The following is an 18,659-nucleotide window of genomic DNA, read 5'->3' as shown; positions in this document are numbered from 1 at the left end:
ACAAGGCCGATGAGATAGGATTAATGTACAAAGATGACAATATAATGAGGACGTTAGGACATGCTCGTTTTGTGAAACCATATCATGATTTGAACATCTATAAATGTATATATTAACTATGCACTAACTTTGCATTTACCTGATGAAAGCAAGAAGTATTTCTGTAAAGTCGTACAAAGAATAAACAAGTTGCTATCCATAAAAATTGTGTCCTGTGTTCATGTACTTCCAACATCTACATGCCTATCACAGACGTTTACTGTGTGCTTGGAATGTTTTCTGTAAATTGATGTGATACATGAAGACAGATTGTAAGTAGCGTCAGTGCTATGAATATTGTCACAGACAGCCCTGTTTGGACAACCAATTATCTTGTAAGAATTCTAGCTAGTGAACAACTTCCCTGTTGTACAGTATTGAGTTACCCATTGTCATGGAATCCTCACTATTTCACATGATGTAATCCATGCATAACAGCGGGCAATTGTGCCACTGTCTAACACAGCAATTCACATTATGACATTTATTTCCTTCGTCCATGACCTTGTCTGTAATCACATCCATAAGTCCCATTAGTAGAGTTGGAATCAATGCTCGACTTATTTCTATTAGAAGTTGTATTTGGTGTTTTTATTACCGACTAAAGATGTTTGGACTCAACTTATTCTTTGTCTTGAATCTCAGCTAATTCCCCCGTCAACGTGTGCGTTGACAACATATTGAACTTATTTTACAAGTGGTAGATTTTCAAGGATAACAATAATCTAACTTCTGTAAAACTGTGCATTGTCATATGAATTATATGCATTTATTCATGCACATGTTTGAACTGGCCTTATTTTTCCACTAATATAAGCAAATAAATTGTTAGTGGTTGTCTTAACATTATATGTTCATTTGAATAATTTTTATAAAGCTGGGTTTTAGCACCTTGAACAGTATTTAATTAATATCACTGCACAGCAGTTTGATGTGGAAGAAAGCCCGAATTGATTCACAGGTTGTGGGCTGCAGTGTGATGAATCCACTGAACAGCGGTATGGTGCTTACAAAACCACACATCATCAGCAAATTCTGGCTCAACAAAGGGACACAACTCTGCATAACTAATTGCTTCAGACCACTGGGTGACTATGTATGAGAATTATGGCATAATCTGAAGTACCATGATTAGGAAAGTAGTGTAAATATGTCCAACACAGATGCCATCTTGCAGGGGCATGAACACTTCCAGAAGCATGCTGAAAATATATATGGTAGAGTTTGTGTTGGGTTTGGGAGAAATTATTTACACATTGGAATCATCTCAGCTTTGAGATTCTATACCTACAATATTGAAATATTATATCATTTATCATTGATAAGATAATTTACCTGTGATTGAAATACTTTACCTCTGACAGTACAATTACATATCATTTACCTTATGATGAGGTTAGAAACATATGGCTATGACAACCTTGAGATATTTTACTTCTGTATAAGTTAGAAACATATAGCTATGACAACCTTGAGATATCTTACCTCTGTATAAGTTAGAAACATATAGGTATGACAACCTTGAGATATTTTACCTCTGTATAAGTTAGAAACATATAGCTATGACAACCTTGAGATATTTTACCTCTGTATAAGTTAGAAACATATAGCTATGACAACCTTGAGATATTTTACCTCTGTATAAGTTAGAAACATATAGCTATGACAACCTTGAGATATTTTACCTCTGTATAAGTTAGAAACATTTGGCTATGACAACCTTGAGATATTTTACCTCTGTATAAGTTAGAAACATTTGGCTATGACAACCTTGAGATATTTTACCTCTGTATCAGTTAGAAACATTTGGCTATGACAACCTTGAGATATTTTACCTCTGTATAAGTTAGAAACATATAGCTATGACAACCTTGAGATATTTTACCTCTGTATAAGTTAGAAACATATAGCTATGACAACCTTGAGATATTTTACCTATGTATCAGTTAGAAACATTTGGCTATGACAACCTTGAGATATTTTACCTCTGTATAAGTTAGAAACATATAGCTATGACAACCTTGAGATATTTTACCTCTGTATAAGTTAGAAACATATAGCTATGACAACCTTGAGATATTTTACCTATGTATAAGTTTTTGAGATGATCCCTGAACCAGTGATAAATTGTTGTTTAGATGTATTAAAGCACTTGTTGCCCTGACAGTAGACGTCAAAGCAGAAGGGTTCCTCATAAGTGTATATAAATATGGGCCGAGCACGAACTGGGATTAAAAACTCACATCATTCTTGTTGAAGCTTTTTATGTCTTGGTCTGCCAAATATAGCTTGGCATACCACTGGCTTAATCAGCTGTAGTTGGGATGATGGGGTCCAAGTGAAGCACTTGCAATTGTTTGTGGACAGGTTTGAAGCTAATTGTCTGTTAACGTTAACAGACTTGATAATGCCAGGGGTTATTTCCAAACCTCCCTCTATGCAATTCACTTATTTTTAACCCGGCCCCAAAATATTCTGCCTCCATAATCTTGGCATTTTGACCCAAAATATGAGTAGAACATTCATGAAATTTGCTCGGACTACAATGAAATTTGAAAATTGTGTTAAATGAAACCAAAAAATAAATTTTATGTTAAAACTAAAAAAATGGTTCAAACTACAATCAATATATTTTTCTGAACAAAGCCCAGAACTAGAATTGGATCATATTTGTTGAGGTCACTACAGTTGTGTGGCAGGCAGCCATGTGGACTGTGGACTGTGGCCTGAATGATTGTTGACAATGTTGGGAAAATGAAATAAAAATCTCAGAAACTGTATAATGAAATTGGTTGCAATATAATGAAATAAGCATATTACTCTGAGATGATTCTGTCCTCTCATATCAAGCAGACCTTATTACACAGTCACACTACATGAGCATGTGACGTCAGAATTTAAAGAATGTTATGAATCTATTTCAGATTACCTTTTATGTAAAGCAATATGTGACCTGTCGTAATAGAGGAATTAATTAACTATTTGTTTGATGTGTAACGTCTTATCTTGGATGAGTGGAATTTTAGTTCATGATTCTCGGTTTCACTAGCAGCTGCTTCCAGTGACTTAAGACGCACAGCGTTTCGATTAGCAATTAAATATCAGCACACATATTAAATATAACTTTGGGATCATAATGTACAGCAAAGTACAAGAAATGCAGCAAAGTTTGGTATTGTCATTTAAGACAAGCTTTGTACAAAAACAGTTATATTTTGAGTGAGCGATCGAGTTGGGTTTAACGCTGCTTTGAACAGTATTCCAGTTATCTACGTGTCAGCTTGATGCAAGGGGAAAGCCAGAAGTGATGCAGGTCTCAAACGTTTATCATTTTGGTGAAACCCACGAGCATGGGTATGGTGCTGACAAACTTAGAAACATAATCAGGGTGAACCTGGATTCGAGCACACAATCTTAATTTTCTGGCAAGGGATGTAACAGCGAATTGCAGCAGCTTAGACCACTGGGCCATCTGTACCCTTGTTATTGTTTTTATATGAAAATGACGCACTGTAATGTGTGTCCAACTGTCCTTAGTGTATTGTTTATTAAGCAAGCTTATTAGACATACACATCATCATGATCATGTTTGTTATTCCTGATAATTACATTCTCCTTGTCAACTCTATTCATCTACAGCACTGAACATTACCCTACCTTGTTATATTGATCAAGTACACGGTGAGATGGCAGGGGTTATTTTAATAGTGTTACGAGATCCTGGTCTTTTCAATACGCAGTTAGCATTTCACTTCCTGGTTTAACATCGAGACTTGTGGAATGTTAGTGCCTGGTGGTGAGGGACGTACTGTGTGTGTGTGCTCTACAGGTAATTAAGTCACATTGTCTTCTGCTGCTTTAGTCCATAACATGTGTAGACTTTTAACTGAAAGGTGACAATCATTGAGTTGAATATGTCACGGTGTACATTCAGTCAGCCAGTACTCCAGTCTGTCCTTGTGATTCTCAGTAATTGCTAAGTTCTAGGAAACCATAGCATGGAAAACTACTACTACGTATAATTCCTGTTTGTTGAACTTACATTTCCTGAACGAGTTCTGAAGTACGGGTATACCTTTTTCATCTTCTCCTCAACATATAGGTAATCTCTGAAACATAGGTATAAATCTCACATCAGAGATTTCTGTGTGATATGTGTATGATATCAACATGTAAAGATTCAATGGAGTATTAAGGGGTAAGCTGTCACCAGTTGTTACACAATGTAAATAACACATTCTTGGTAGTATTTTTAACACAATGATTCATAGGCCTTGGGTGTAAATAATCCCTCACCAGAGTGTATTTGTTCACACTGTGACACATATACAGGCAATAGTAACTGTGATGTTTGTTATTATGTTGAGATATTTTCAGATTCCCATTACTTGAAACACTTTTTATTTTCTTGGAAGATTCAAAGTGTACTCGATCCCCAATGTTTTCTGAAAATATTTACATGTTTATGTCTGAAATTCTGTAAAATAATATCTTCAAATTCAAGTTCTGCCTGTAATTTTGTGTACCTTACACAACCCCCTTATGGACATGTCAGCTTATTTTCCTTTTATGTTTTGTAAATTTTACCTGTAAAATCATATCTGAAGTTGGGTCACCACATGATATTTATTCAAACGTCTTGACTGAATGAGGGCTTGAGTTAGCATTTAAATAAGCCCCACCCTTGTGGGGAGTCAATAAAACAGCTAGTATGTGACCTGCCAGCATTATCTAGGTATCATAAGTTGTCATACATGATGAGTCTTGCATGGTTATATACATCCACTCAGGCCACAGGGTATAATTTCATGCATTTATCTCATTATTTGGGGAACAGTGTGGAGGCGGTGAACCATTGATGTTTTGATGCCAACTTTTGATGTTTGGATGCCAACTTTTGATGTTTTGATGCCAACTATTGATGTTTGGATGCCAACTATTGATGTTGAGGTGCCAAATATTGATGTTTGGATGCCAACTGTTGATGCTGGTACCAACTATTGATGTTTGGATGCCAACTATTGATGTTTGGATGCCAACTATTGATGTTTTGATGCCAACTATTGATGTTTGGATGCCAACTATTGATGTTGAGGTGCCAAATATTGATGTTGAGGTCCCAACTTTTGATGTTTGGATGCCAAATATTGATGTTTTGGTGCCAACTATTGATGTTTTGATGCCAACTATTGATGTTTTGGTGCCAACTATTGATGTTTGGATGCCAACTATTGATGTTTGGATGCCAAATATTGATCTTTGGGTGCCAACTATCGGTATTGATGTTTGGATGCCAACTATTTCTGCAGGAAATTTATTTAAAAAAAAAATATTCTCTTGTTTATTGTATGTATGATACAGATATTGTCCCAGGCAGTAGTTAGACATTGGAAACACCTCATCTTAAAGTACATATTTCTGTATATTTTTCTATGGTTTGTATTTCTTTTGGTGGTAAAGGAAACACTGATTCTGATGCCCCCAAACCAGTCTATCATGCACCACTTTATTTTCTCTGTAGAGTGGCCATGAAAATCAGTGTCAGACTTAAAGTATCTGTGGTTTGTCTATCAATGATCTTATATTGTTCAATAATGGTCATAAAGCCAATTCCCTTCCATGGATTTACCCACCTGAACTAGAGACCATTGAAACATCCTTGTTTGTTTCATATTAGATCTGTGCAAAAAGGTTCAGCATGGCAACAAATGTTCCACGAGGCAAAAGGGTTGATTTCAACTTTTCAATAGTCAACTTTCCCTTTGTGTACATGTCAAGCAGTATTCCACCAGCTTCAACTTCTGAGGAACAATTGAGCATGCTTTTTTAACTAAGATTTCAAAGAGTGTCATATGACTCTTGTTCAAAAGTTTTTCATTAGGGTTGCAACATTTCCTATTTTGCTGCATTGGTGACCAACATGATGTCCATTAGGCAGCTCTGTATTTTGACTACCATTTGTTCCCGTATTTTTTCAGGTTAACACATTGACTTGCTTTGCCTGACTGATTGACTGACTTGTCCAATATGGTCTGAGACTGCTTATAAGCAGAGATTTCTTATGTTGACGAAAAGGGTCTTGTTGCATATATTTCCATACAATCTGTGTTTGGCTGAAGTTAGCTGTAAGGCTTAAAAAGAGCTACTGTTTCTTGGCACATCTCTTTATGTACCACGTCATATTGAGTAGACTTTGTTCTCCATCATCTGAAGACTCAAGTTCAGTATTGTCTAGTTGCTGTTTTCTTTTAGGCAGTCTAAACAGTTTACTGGGGTCTGTTAGTATCTCTTTAAGATGTCATAGCAACTTACTAGATTTCTATAGGACTGTCATGATACATATCTCGATAGCATGGTCATGATACGATACACGATATGATATACATAAATATTTACATACATTTCATTCATCACAGGGAATGAATGGAAGACTAACATATATATGCTCAGTCTTCTCTTCAAAATATCCCCCAAATTAGTCATAGTCCCCTAGTCATTTTTTTTGTTCAGTTTATCTTGAAAGATGGAGTTGCCCAGACCAACTGGCTTGGAGTACTGACAGGCTAGGAGTACTGACAGGCTTGGAGTCCTGACAGGCTAGGAGTACTGACAGGCTAGGAGTACTGACAGGCTAGGAGTACTGACAGGCTTGGAGTCCTGACAGGCTAGGAGTACTCACAGGCTAGGAGTACTGACAGGCTAGGAGTCCTGACAGGCTAGGAGTACTGACAGGCTAGGAGTACTGACAGGCTAGGAGTCCTGACAGGCTTGGAGTCCTGACAGGCTAGGAGTCCTGACAGGCTAGGAGTACTGACAGGCTAGGAGTACTGACAGGCTAGGAGTCCTGACAGGCTAGGAGTACTGACAGGCTTGGAGTCCTGACATGCTAGGAGTCCTGACAGGCTTGGAGTCCTGACAGGCTTGGAGTCCTGACAGGCTTGGAGTACTGACAGGCTAGGACTACTGACGTGCTAGGAGTACTGACAGGCTAGGAGTCCTGACAGGCTAGGAGTACTGACAGGCTTGGAGTCCTGACAGGCTAGGAGTACTGACAGGCTAGGAGTACTGACAGGCTAGGAGTACTGACAGGCTTGGAGTCCTGACAGGCTAGGACTACTGACGTGCTAGGAGTACTGACAGGCTAGGAGTACTGACAGGCTTGGAGTACTGACAGGCTAGGAGTCCTGACAGGCTAGGAGTACTGACAGGCTAGGAGTACTGACAGGCTAAGAGTACTGACAGGCTAGGAGTACTTACAGGCTAGGAGTCCTGACAGGCTAGGAGTTCTGACAGGCTAGGAGTACTGACAGGCTAGGAGTCCTGACAGGCTAGGAGTACTGACAGGCTAGGAGTCCTGACAGGCTAGGAGTACTGACAGGCTAGGAGTACTGACAGGCTTGGAGTCCTGACAGGCTAGAACTACTGACGTGCTCGGAGTACTGACAGGCTAGGAGTCCTGACAGGCTAGGAGTACTGACGGCATCTCAAGCATGAGGTCATATAACAACTGAACTCATTGTCCATTCCTGGATAAGACCCCACTGCAAACATGACGTCATAAGAACAATAAGAATCTGCCATTGATCTGAGTCCTAGATATATTGTAAGGCATCATATGCCATGTGATAGGCCTGATTACAATAAAACTTCTGTTGTGTTTGTCGGCCAGCTCCAATGAGTCCTAGATATATTGTAAGGCATCATATGCCATGTGATAGGCCTGATTACAATAAAACTTCTGTTGTGTTTGTCGGCCAGCTCCAATGAGTTCTAGATATATTGTAAGGCATCATATGCCATGTGATAGGCCTGATTACAATAAAACTTCTGTTGTGTTTGTCGGCCAGCTCCAATGAGTCCTAGATATATTGTAAGGCATCATATGCCATGTGATAGGCCTGATTATAATAAAACGTCTGTTGTGTTTGTCGGCCAGCTCCAATGTTATATGATGTGTATCAAGCTGGAAGTCAATATTAATACTGATGATACAGAGGCAGTGTCAGTTCCCACATGGCACTAATTACAAAGTCTCAACCTGGACATGGACACATGATGGTAGAAGTCCCTTATGAAAATATGTAACACGTCTATTAAGTATGACAAGGGCTGTCTTGGCAAAAATTGTTGGAAAACTGTTGAGCAAGTGTTAATACACTTTAGCCAGTAAATGATATTATAAAGAGATAATCTCCATCCTTTAATTCAGCAGTTAAATGTAACTCGTTCATTCGTTTACCTTGTTTTGATCCTGTTTGTAAACATTTTTTACACGTTTACGTCCTGGTTGAAGATCTGTGAGTAATCCATAGCATGGTCATATGACTGTCTGAGTGAATGTCTAATGTTTAGGGGAAGCCCCAAATTATTATTGTATAAACCTGTTCTTTAGTATGTGTTGGGATTCCCACAGCTCAACTGTCAAGTCCTTTGTCAGCACTGATCGTATGATATGTGTGTATCCTGTTTGCTAGAGGTGTTGATGACTGGACCATTCTGGTAAAGATCTGGGAGACGTAACACTGACCAGGACCTGGGTCTGATTGTCAATCACTACATGATAAGTCATACAGTGGATCGGTGAGCTGTTGATACATCAAGGAGATTACATTAAGGATGTCCTTGATGCCGACAATGGGAAAACCGTCCTGGTGATTATGATAATTTTATATTTCGTTAGTGCATGACAAATCATCTAATAGGCCTCACTTAGGTCCACGTCACTGCAATGTTGGTATGTCATACAATGTGTACCTCTGGGAACAAAATCTTGGTAGGGTTGTGAGTTTTAGGGCATATCTTTGGAGTAAAAACTAGTTTTCATATGTATGTCCTTCATTAAAAAGTTTATTGTTTTGAGATTTGTGAGTGTTACTGATTATTTAGGTGCATGTAACAGACATTGACTGTTCATTGTCAGTCAAGCTAAGCTCTCTCTCTATTCAAGAATAACAAGCATTCATAAATTACCAACATCTATCATAGTTTCACCTTGAGACTCCCTTATTTCAAGAAATATATCAGTTATATACAATTCTCCTAAAAATAACCAATATATGTGTTTTACATCATCAATTATATAATCATGGGACCTTTGTTGCAGTACTTGTGTTCATGCACATTGAAAAGGGTGAGGTAATATCCCAGTACTATTGCAGTTGTCACCATGCCGACATAGTATATCCCAGTACTATTGCAGTTGTCACCATGCCGACATAGTATATCCCAGTACTATTGCAGTTGTCACCATGCCGACATAGTATATCCCAGTACTATTGCAGTTATCACCATGCCGACATAGTATATCCCAGTACTATTGCAGTTATCACCATGCCGACATAGTATATCCCAGTACTATTGCATTTGTCACCATGCCGACATAGTATATCCCAGTACTATTGCAGTTGTCACCATGCTGACATAGTATATCCCAGTACTATTGCATTTGTCACCATGCCGACATAGTATATCCCAATACTATTGCAGTTGTCACCATGATGACATAGTATATCCCAGTACTACTGCAGTTGTCACCATGTTGCCAAAGTATAATCCCAGTACTATTGCAGTTGTCACCATGATGACATAGTATATCACAGTACTACTGCAGTTGTCACCACGTTGCCAAAGTATAATCCCAGTACTAGTGCAGTTGTCACCATGCCAACATAGTATATCTCAGTACTACTGCAGTTGTCACCATGTTGCCAAAGTAAAATCCCAGTACTATTGCAGTTGTCACCATGCCAACATAGTAGATCTCAGTACTACTGCAGTTGTCACCATGTCAAAGTATAATCCCAGTACTATTGCAGTTGTCACTATGACGACATAGTATAATCCCAGGACTATTGCAGTTGTCACCATGTCAAAGTATAATCCCAGTACTTAATTGCAGTTGTCACCATGATGACATAGTATAATCCCAGTACTATTGCAGGTGTCACCATGCAAATTTTTAATATTTTATGTTTACAGATTTGACTGAAATGTGCCAAAAGACTATAAGAAAATGAGCATAAATTAGTTTTAGTATAATTTATTTTTCCTGGCTGCTTTATCTTGGATGTATCAGAAAAATGAAATGATTCGACACGATATGTGAAACAAACAAAAACTGTTGACCTTCCAAATAATATATGAAGAGATGCATTGTATTTAGGCCACTGCAGACACCTTATAAATAGATCTAAGCCTTCTGTGACAGAAGTAGACGCATGTGTATTATCCAGTATAGTGTTACCAGTCCACAAAGTGATCTTAGCACTATGACCCCCTGTATGTCCCTGTCATATGGTCTCCTTAAGTTTCTCTGGCAAGGCGTTTCCTTTTTCTATATATCTTGTTGCTCAAGAGGCTAAACAAAACAATGAAATAAGAAATATTATAAATGTCATGAATATATTTCCTATAACTAAAACTATATAACTATATAACTATATATGACCCGAGTGATGAAGTGACGATGATGACATCCTAGTTAGAGGATTATATGTCGAACACAATAGTCTGAAACAATGTAGCTATGTGATCCAGGCAAACCAGTGGTTGATGATGCGAGCATCAACTCACATTCGTGAATACATCAGATGATCACGTCACTATTAATACCAGACAGACACTTAGGCCACCTGTTTTCCATCTTGGACGCCTCTTACGACAAGCCATGTTGAATACAAGAAAAGCTATGAGGCACCCATTCATTAGAAGCATTGTTCAATCAAATAGTTATTTTTAAAAGTTGATTTAAATGAATCTGTAGTGGTGATGCTTATGTGTCTAGTATTTGAGTTATTCTTCTTTCATTAAACTGCCTTAATCTCAAAAGAACCAACAGTTGTGTGTGTCTTTTCACTTTTGTATGGTGTCTTTACTGTCAGCGATCATTCACAGTTGAGACAATGTGTCACTGTATACCCATTAACGCTGGCTATAGCCCAGCCATGTGAGGTGCTCAAGGGCAGCGCTATGTGCTGACTTGGCATATTGTTGCTATTGTGTGTACATTTGTTTGAAAAACAAACTTGGCATGTACAGAGTTTCTGTGTCTGTCCAAGGCCACATGTTTAATTTAGGTATAAAGAAAATAACCATTAGGTTGTGGCATTGGGGATGCTATATAAATTGCAGGGGCGTTATTATTTTGACATTAACATGTATATACGTTATGTGTGAGAACAGTCCAAGTTCAACTTGGGCAGCTCTATGTATGTACATGTACAAGGGAACATAGTCATTGTAGGAATCCAGCATATACACGTGCACACGGAATCCAGCATATACACATGCACACAGAATCCAGCATATACACATGCACACAGAATCCAGCATATACACATGCACACAGAATCCAGCATATACACATGCACACAGAATCCAGCATATACACATGCACACAGAATCCAGCATATACACATGCACACGGAATCCAGCATATACACATGCACACTGAATCCAGCATATACACATGCACACAGAATCCAGCATATACACATGCACATGGAATCCAGCATATACACATGCACACAGAATCCAGCATATACACATGCACACTGAATCCAGCATATACACATGCACACAGAATCCAGCATATACACATGCACACGGAATCCAGCATATACACATGCACACGGAATCCAGCATATACACATGCACACAGAATCCAGCATATACACATGCACACTGAATCCAGCATATACACATGCACACAGAATCCAGCATATACACATGCACACGGAATCCAGCATATACACATGCACACATGGTTATGGAAGCTCAGCAGTGTACTTAAAAGGAGGGCTTCTTAACATGCAGCTACTGATCTGATATGCTCTTCACATCCACTTAAAATAGTTTTTGGCCAGACTACTTTTGTTGCTCGGTTTACAGACTTTTATCTGTGAAAAATTTTGTTCATTGTGGGAAAAAGAAAATACTGGTTGCCATGTCTGCGATTTTCTTTTGACCTGTTTCATTGATCTTACATTTTAACTGTGACAATATTAGTGTCATGAATAAAAAGTTCTATATCATAGTTAATATATACACTGTATTTGGATACATGTATGTCAAGCCAGTGTTGATACAACTAAAATTGGACAGTTAAGAAGGAGTTCTGGACATAACCGTTGCTAAGGACAGTGGGTACAAGTTAGGGCTGGCTATCCATATATGTCATAGACTTCAATAATCGCCAACTAAATATTGATCAATTATCAATGAAGAAATAGAAGTAACTTAAGCAAATAAACAAGAAAGTTCCAAAAGAAATCAACATACTTCACGCCACTGGGGAGCAGTGACACATTCATACGTAGATTACTCTGTGGACATTTGACAAAAACAGTTGCTTTCTGTCTTCGACAATTGACATTATAGACAATAACAAGTCTGTTTCAGTAAATCTTAACTTTATTTGATCACAATATTTTATGTATGTTATTATCGATGACAACAATTTCATATCGATAATCGTTATTATTTCTTCCCCGGATCGACAATAATTCTGATTATCGATCTTGTTAGCCAGATCTAGTACAAGGTAATGTTACACACGAGGGATTATAACTGTGTTTATACAATAGATTAAATGGGTTGACAGGGGTGAATGTGAAGTGAATCCAAATTAAATGTCCCATGCACTGGGAAGCAAAACTCTCGGATCTTAATTGATTGATGCCTTGTATGCAGACATTGGGTTCCTTTCACACTTTGTTTCTACTTTATCTTACGGTTGTGGCTCCATGAACCAATCTTTGAAAAAATGTATTGCCCTTCAACACTGCGATTGTCCCGTGTCCTGTTAGCGCTTTGACTGTCAGAACACCCACTCTTTGACATGGACTTATAATACTGGGTAACATCACTTTCTGGAACAGGGGTCTGGTGTATATTTCCCTATTCAAGTGTCTGATAGCTTCCTGCTGTTTCCTTGTCTGAATATCGTCTTTTTGTTTCCTTGTCTGAATATCTTCTTCTTGTTTTCCTTGTCTGAATATCTTCTTGTTTTCCTTGTCTGAATATCTTCTTGTTTTCCTTGTCTGAATATCTTCTTGTTTTCCTTGTCTGAATATCTTCTTGTTTCCTTGTCTGAATATCTTCTTATTTCCTTGTCTGAATATCTTCTTGTTGTTGTAGGGGCTGCACAAAATCCTGTTAATGAGGACCCATTAAACATCATCCCTTGAGAGCTTCTCATCTACACTCCCTGACAAACAACGAAGATGTCATCATGTCCGATCTCATCTCTGCTGCCAAAAATGGTTACCATGACAATGTGGAGAATCTGCTGAGCTTGGGATCGTCCACGGAGGCCTGTGACAAAGACGACGCTACAGCGCTTTACTGGGGGGCCTGTCGGGGCCATTGGAAGATCTGCGAAACACTGCTGAAATCTAGGTGTAGAATTGATGCCAGGGTCAAGTGGGGATCATCTGCCCTTCATGCTGCTGCCGACCGAGGTCATCTCAACTGTGTGAACATACTCGTCACCTGGTCAGTTGGATCATCTAGTCTCATGACATGGCTGTATTCTTGAACATTGAATCTGGCATGCAAGCTCTTGGGTAGCCGAGCAGTTAAAGAGTTTGCTTGTCAGGTCCCAAAGCTGAGTTTGATTCCCAACATGGGTACAATCTGTTAAGAACAATCTGTGTGGCCCTTGCAGTGAGATTGCAGGATTAATGCTGAAACAGTGTGAACAACAACTCACATGATTCAGATGTAAATTAAGGGGTAACAGGGCGCCACCTTGTAAACATGTATATCTGAATCAGGCATCAGAGCCAATGACTGTTTCATAGGTTCATGGAATTCTTTCATCATGATTCCATGGAGATGTTATTGACAAATCAGAATCTGATGACCTCTCTATTCCATGGAAATGTTATTGACATCAGAGTCTGATGACCTCCCTATTCCATGGAGATGTCATTGACAGATCAGAAACTGATGACCTCTTTCTTCCATGGAGATGTTATTGACAGATCAGAATCTGATGACCTCCCTCTTCCATGGAGATGTCATTGACAGATCAGAATCTGATGACCTCCCTCTTCCATGGAGATGTCATTGACAGATCAGAATCTGATGACCTCCCTCTTCCATGGAGATGTCATTGACAGATCAGAATCTGATGACCTCCCTCTTCCATGGAGATGTCATTGACAGGTCAGAATCTGATGACCTCCCTCTTCCATGGAGATGTCATTGACAGATCAGAATCTGATGACCTCCCTCTTCCATGGAGATGTCATTGACAGATCAGAATCTGATGACCTCCCTCTTCCATGGAGATGTCATTGACAGATCAGAATCTGATGACCTCCCTCTTCCATGGAGATGTCATTGACAGATCAGAATCTGATGACCTCCCTCTTCCATGGAGATGTCATTGACAGATCAGAATCTGATGACCTCCCTCTTCCATGGAGATGTCATTGACAGATCAGAATCTGATGACCTCCCTCTTCCATGGAGATGTCATTGACAGATCAGAATCTGATGACCTCCCTCTTCCATGGAGATGTCATTGACAGATCAGAATCTGATGACCTCCCTCTTCCATGGAGATGTTATTGACAGATTAGAATCTGATGACCTCCCTCTTCCATGGAGATGTCATTGACAGATCAGAATCTGATGACCTCCTTCATGACCTGTCATGGTTATCTTTGGAGGGGATGAATAAAACTGGGTACAGTAGAGTAAAGTCTCCACATCAGCATTCATGTATCAAGCCGGTAGTGGGTGATGCCATGATGTTGCTGCAAGTGTGCTGACAGCGTGTAACACCATACTCCCTCCATCAGACAACCAAACCATGGAATATGTACACATTTTAAATAGAAATAGCCAAACAAATTACAAACAAGACACGATCCCCTTAAAGTTTGCACCGTTTATATAAGAACCCGCCACATTTTCATTGGAGACTGCAACAAACCAAACACGTGTTACAGTCTGCGTGATTTACTGTTAGGTTATAATCAGGTCAATGTAAATAACAAATCAAGTCATGTTATATTTGATCAAAATATATCAGTTAGTTACTGTGTTGCAATATATTTACACTTACCATAATGGATCATAGGGTGAGCTATTGAATGTATGTCGGCATTCTGTCCAATGTATAACATTCATATTGACTTTTGTCACTATGTGGAGGTTAGTCGTGATGTACAGGGTCAGAAGGGCCATCAAACCCTACTTCTTGGAGGTTTGGGGATTATCGATAATGTGACTTCTCTTGAAGGAAACAAGACATTTTATCAATGATAAAGAGGGATGAGAAGTTTGGTACTTGGACTAAAGGTTACCTCCTCATGGGAATCAATACTGTACTCCAATGATGAATTAATAAACTTCAATTTTTCACAACCAGGGGAGCCAATCTGAATCTTCAAAACAACCGGGGAGACACTCCACTTCATCTTGCGGCATATAGAGGCTTCGCAGACATAGTTGATGCTTTCATTGCTGCAGCAGCTGATCCATTTGTTCAGAACGAGTCGTGTAAAACACCACTGCAGGAAGCCGTGAGTCGGTGCCATACCCTGGCTGCCTCCAAGCTGCAACAGTACATGGCCAGTAAGTGATTTCATATACAGTTCAATCTTGTTAATATGGACCCCTTAAGCCCTGAAACCCTGCCTTCCAGACAATTATACCTCCAAATATTTTCACCCTTGATTTAAGGGATATAGCCCAAGATTTGTTAATTTTGACATACTTTAATGGGAATTCACTGAGAATGGTACTATCCAAATTAATAGTTTGTGTATGCTTGGGGGTGGGAGTACGCTTGGTGTTGGTTTCTACATTTCCCAATTCCTTTGAGTCATAATTTTCTTGGTTTTATGAAAAGTCTGATTAAGGCCGTCTGTTGTCCTTATGACGATAGAGGTAAACCAGGCTGGTAAGCTAACATAGTCCCTGGCTGGATTTCTGATCTAACCTCTACATAACCAGAGTCACATATTCTTTGTTGCAGGTCAACAGATATTTAGTTCACTGCCAAACTCTGGTCCTAACTCAGACTGTATGGACATTTACCAATCCATGGCACCAACGTCATGGCCAAAGACAAAAGATTTCTCCTTCATCCCAAACATTAGAGACAGCACAGCACCTGAAACATCAAAGATTATAAACAGTTTCTCTAACCCCCATACCTCCCCCCGAAGTCTGAAGCCCATTTGTCAGGTGCCGCCATCTGTTGGAAACAGTGGCCAAAGGTCTATGGAAGCCCAAGAAAACACTGAAGCCTCCAACCACACAACACCACTGGATGCTGTTAATGGGAGATGGAGAAAAGAGACCAATGGAAGCTGTCTGCTACAGACACCTCACCATGACTACCATGAGACCCCTGAGGCACCAACGGCTGCTCCCAAGATGACAGTCACCAGAAGCAAAAGCAGCCATGATGACAGATGTGCGCTTGAAAACTTTGCCGAATCCTTGCAGGTGAGGCAGGATGGTACTGAAACGTGTGTCTTGTATGAACTGATGTCCTAAAATCAGGAAAGGCCTGTTTATTATGTGTGGCATGCAATTGTGTATCCAAGTATCTGTGTGCAGCTCAAGAGATTAGTGTTTTAAAAACTGTGGCTGCAGTTGAGCTTATCCAGACATTTTTCTTTAGGCTGTTCTTTTTTTTCTGTCCATGGATTTTACCAACAAAAGTAAAATGCCACAACTGCTTTAAACATGAAGAAAATATTGTATAAAAAAACTTTCTCAAATAATAATGATCACATTCATAGTATACGTAGTCATAGGTCACTGAAACACCTTATAAAGAGAAAAAAGCTATGTCACTTTCAGGAATGTTACATATATATTGTGACATTATGTTTAATATTTCCACAGAATTAAAAGGAAATTGACACATTATTTCTCAATTGTGTTGGTGCCATCAGTCAAAATATAGTCAGGAAAGGCCTGTTTGTATGTGTGTCATGTAATTGTGTTATGTGTGTCATGTAATTGTGTTATGTGTGTAATGTAATTGTAATTACGTACAATTTTGCCCATTTCTGAATGGCAGTGATTACATTTTGACTGATGGCACCAATGCAACTGAGAAATAGTGTGTCCATTTCCTTTTATTTACGTTGAAATATTAAACATAATCAGGTCATTCAAAAAAGGGCAAAATTTAAGAATACAAGAATGTGTATGGTCTACTCCTGTGTGTCTTAAATATAAACCCTAACGTTTGTTTCCAGCTGGAGCTTGTGAAATACAGTGAAAGGGTTCTCAAGGTGGAGCAGAGCAATGTTCAGTTGCAGAACAAAGTCAGAGAGATGGAGAAGCTGAACAGGGAGTTACAATGGCAACAAGAACAGAAGTTGAAAGACTTACAAAATACACGGGAAATGCTGGCTACAGAAAGAAGAAAAAACTTTGAGGTTGTGAAACAGCAGAAGTTGATTGCCCGGAGCATGTCATCCTCCATGGACATGATGAGGATGGAGAATGGCAGGAACTCAGGGGGAGGCTATCCACAGAGAGACTTCACCCATAAACATTTGCTGACATTCGTGAAAACCCATAACAGTGATATGTGCAATAGCAGGTCGATGCTGGACAATCTCAGGGGACACCTGCAGACTGTGTGGTTACCGCCTGCGAGTGTGTCAAAGATGGACTCCAATGTGGAGTGGATGCCCGGGATGGACTATGACATCATTGGTGACGGGCCACTCAATCATGTCAAGGCTGGTGTCCGAAATGGCTCGTGCTCGCTTGTCTTTCAGATCAGACGCAATGCCACCATGTACATTCTCAAAGTAAGTTTGACAGTTTGTGCATCAATTATAAAATCATTGTTGTATGTTTGAAAACGAGTGTGAGGGTAAATGATCATTTTTACAGTTTTATCCAAGCATGTTATTTCAATTTGGAAATTCAAGAATGGCTGAAGCGATGCCGGTTGTAGACATGTAGTACCTGGGTGAAACAAGAGTATGGGAGTGGTGCTGATCGTAGTCAGGGAGATCTGCATGTGGAGCAGCAATCATCGGATCCTGTCATGACAATAAGGATGCCTCAGATTGTTGTGCTGTAGACCACTGTGTGTAGACCCGCTTGTTGGTGACCTCCTGACATAGGATTGAATCATGTGATCCTTTAATTAAGACCATAGAAAACACTTGTCCCTTGCCTCAATTGCTGTCCTTTGCCACTTTTGCATAGACAAAGGATAGGGACCCGTTCCACAAAGTGATCTTAGTGCTAAAATTGATGGTAACTCCAATACTTCAACATAGACTTAGGATCGTCGTAAGTCAACCTTAAACTTGTTGTAGCACTAGGATCGAGGAATGGGACCTAGAATCTTTAGTTCATTCAGTGAAGAAGTAACATTTCATGACTATTGAGAATGGTTGTGAAAATAAAGGGGTTTTAAAAAAGTAATTGACAAGCACAAGATTTGTAATAAAGGTCTAATATAGAATTTGTTCATGTGACATCACAGTACATCTACAACCACACTTCAGGAAGAATGTCCTACATTGTCATTAGGTTTATTGGGGTTAATGTGTACACAGAGTGTATGTCTAGCCCTGAAGCAAGGTGACCATATATCACTGACTGGCCCAGCGCACTTCCTC

At 39.3% G+C, this 18,659-nt stretch overlaps 1 protein-coding gene across 3 annotated transcripts in view; it reads left to right on the top strand.

The window, feature by feature from the left end:
• LOC139473353 (uncharacterized) overlaps positions 1–18,659 on the top strand; it is a 55,490-nt gene that overhangs the window by 27,198 nt on the left and 9,633 nt on the right. Inside the window, exons 1-6 of one of the 3 annotated variants that reach the window (XM_071255886.1) lie at positions 3,794–3,868; positions 8,514–8,690; positions 13,177–13,533; positions 15,422–15,627; positions 16,031–16,506; positions 17,271–17,834. In XM_071255886.1, coding sequence (XP_071111987.1) covers positions 13,271–13,533; positions 15,422–15,627; positions 16,031–16,506; positions 17,271–17,834 — 1,509 coding nt within the window. In that variant the 5' untranslated portion in view covers positions 3,794–3,868; positions 8,514–8,690; positions 13,177–13,270. Of the gene's footprint in view, positions 1–3,765; positions 3,869–8,513; positions 8,691–13,176; positions 13,534–15,421; positions 15,628–16,030; positions 16,507–17,270; positions 17,835–18,659 lie in introns of those variants that run through there. The other 2 variants (XM_071255885.1, XM_071255887.1) reach the window with 2 other exon arrangements.

The sequence above is a fragment of the Haliotis cracherodii genome, unplaced genomic scaffold (assembly GCF_022045235.1).
Source record: "Haliotis cracherodii isolate W230 unplaced genomic scaffold, xgHalCrac1.p SCAF_28, whole genome shotgun sequence".
In the NCBI taxonomy this organism is placed as follows: Eukaryota; Metazoa; Mollusca; class Gastropoda; order Lepetellida; family Haliotidae; genus Haliotis; species Haliotis cracherodii.
Note: the sequence above shows the minus strand (reverse complement) of the source record. Positions and strands in the feature narration are given on the sequence as shown.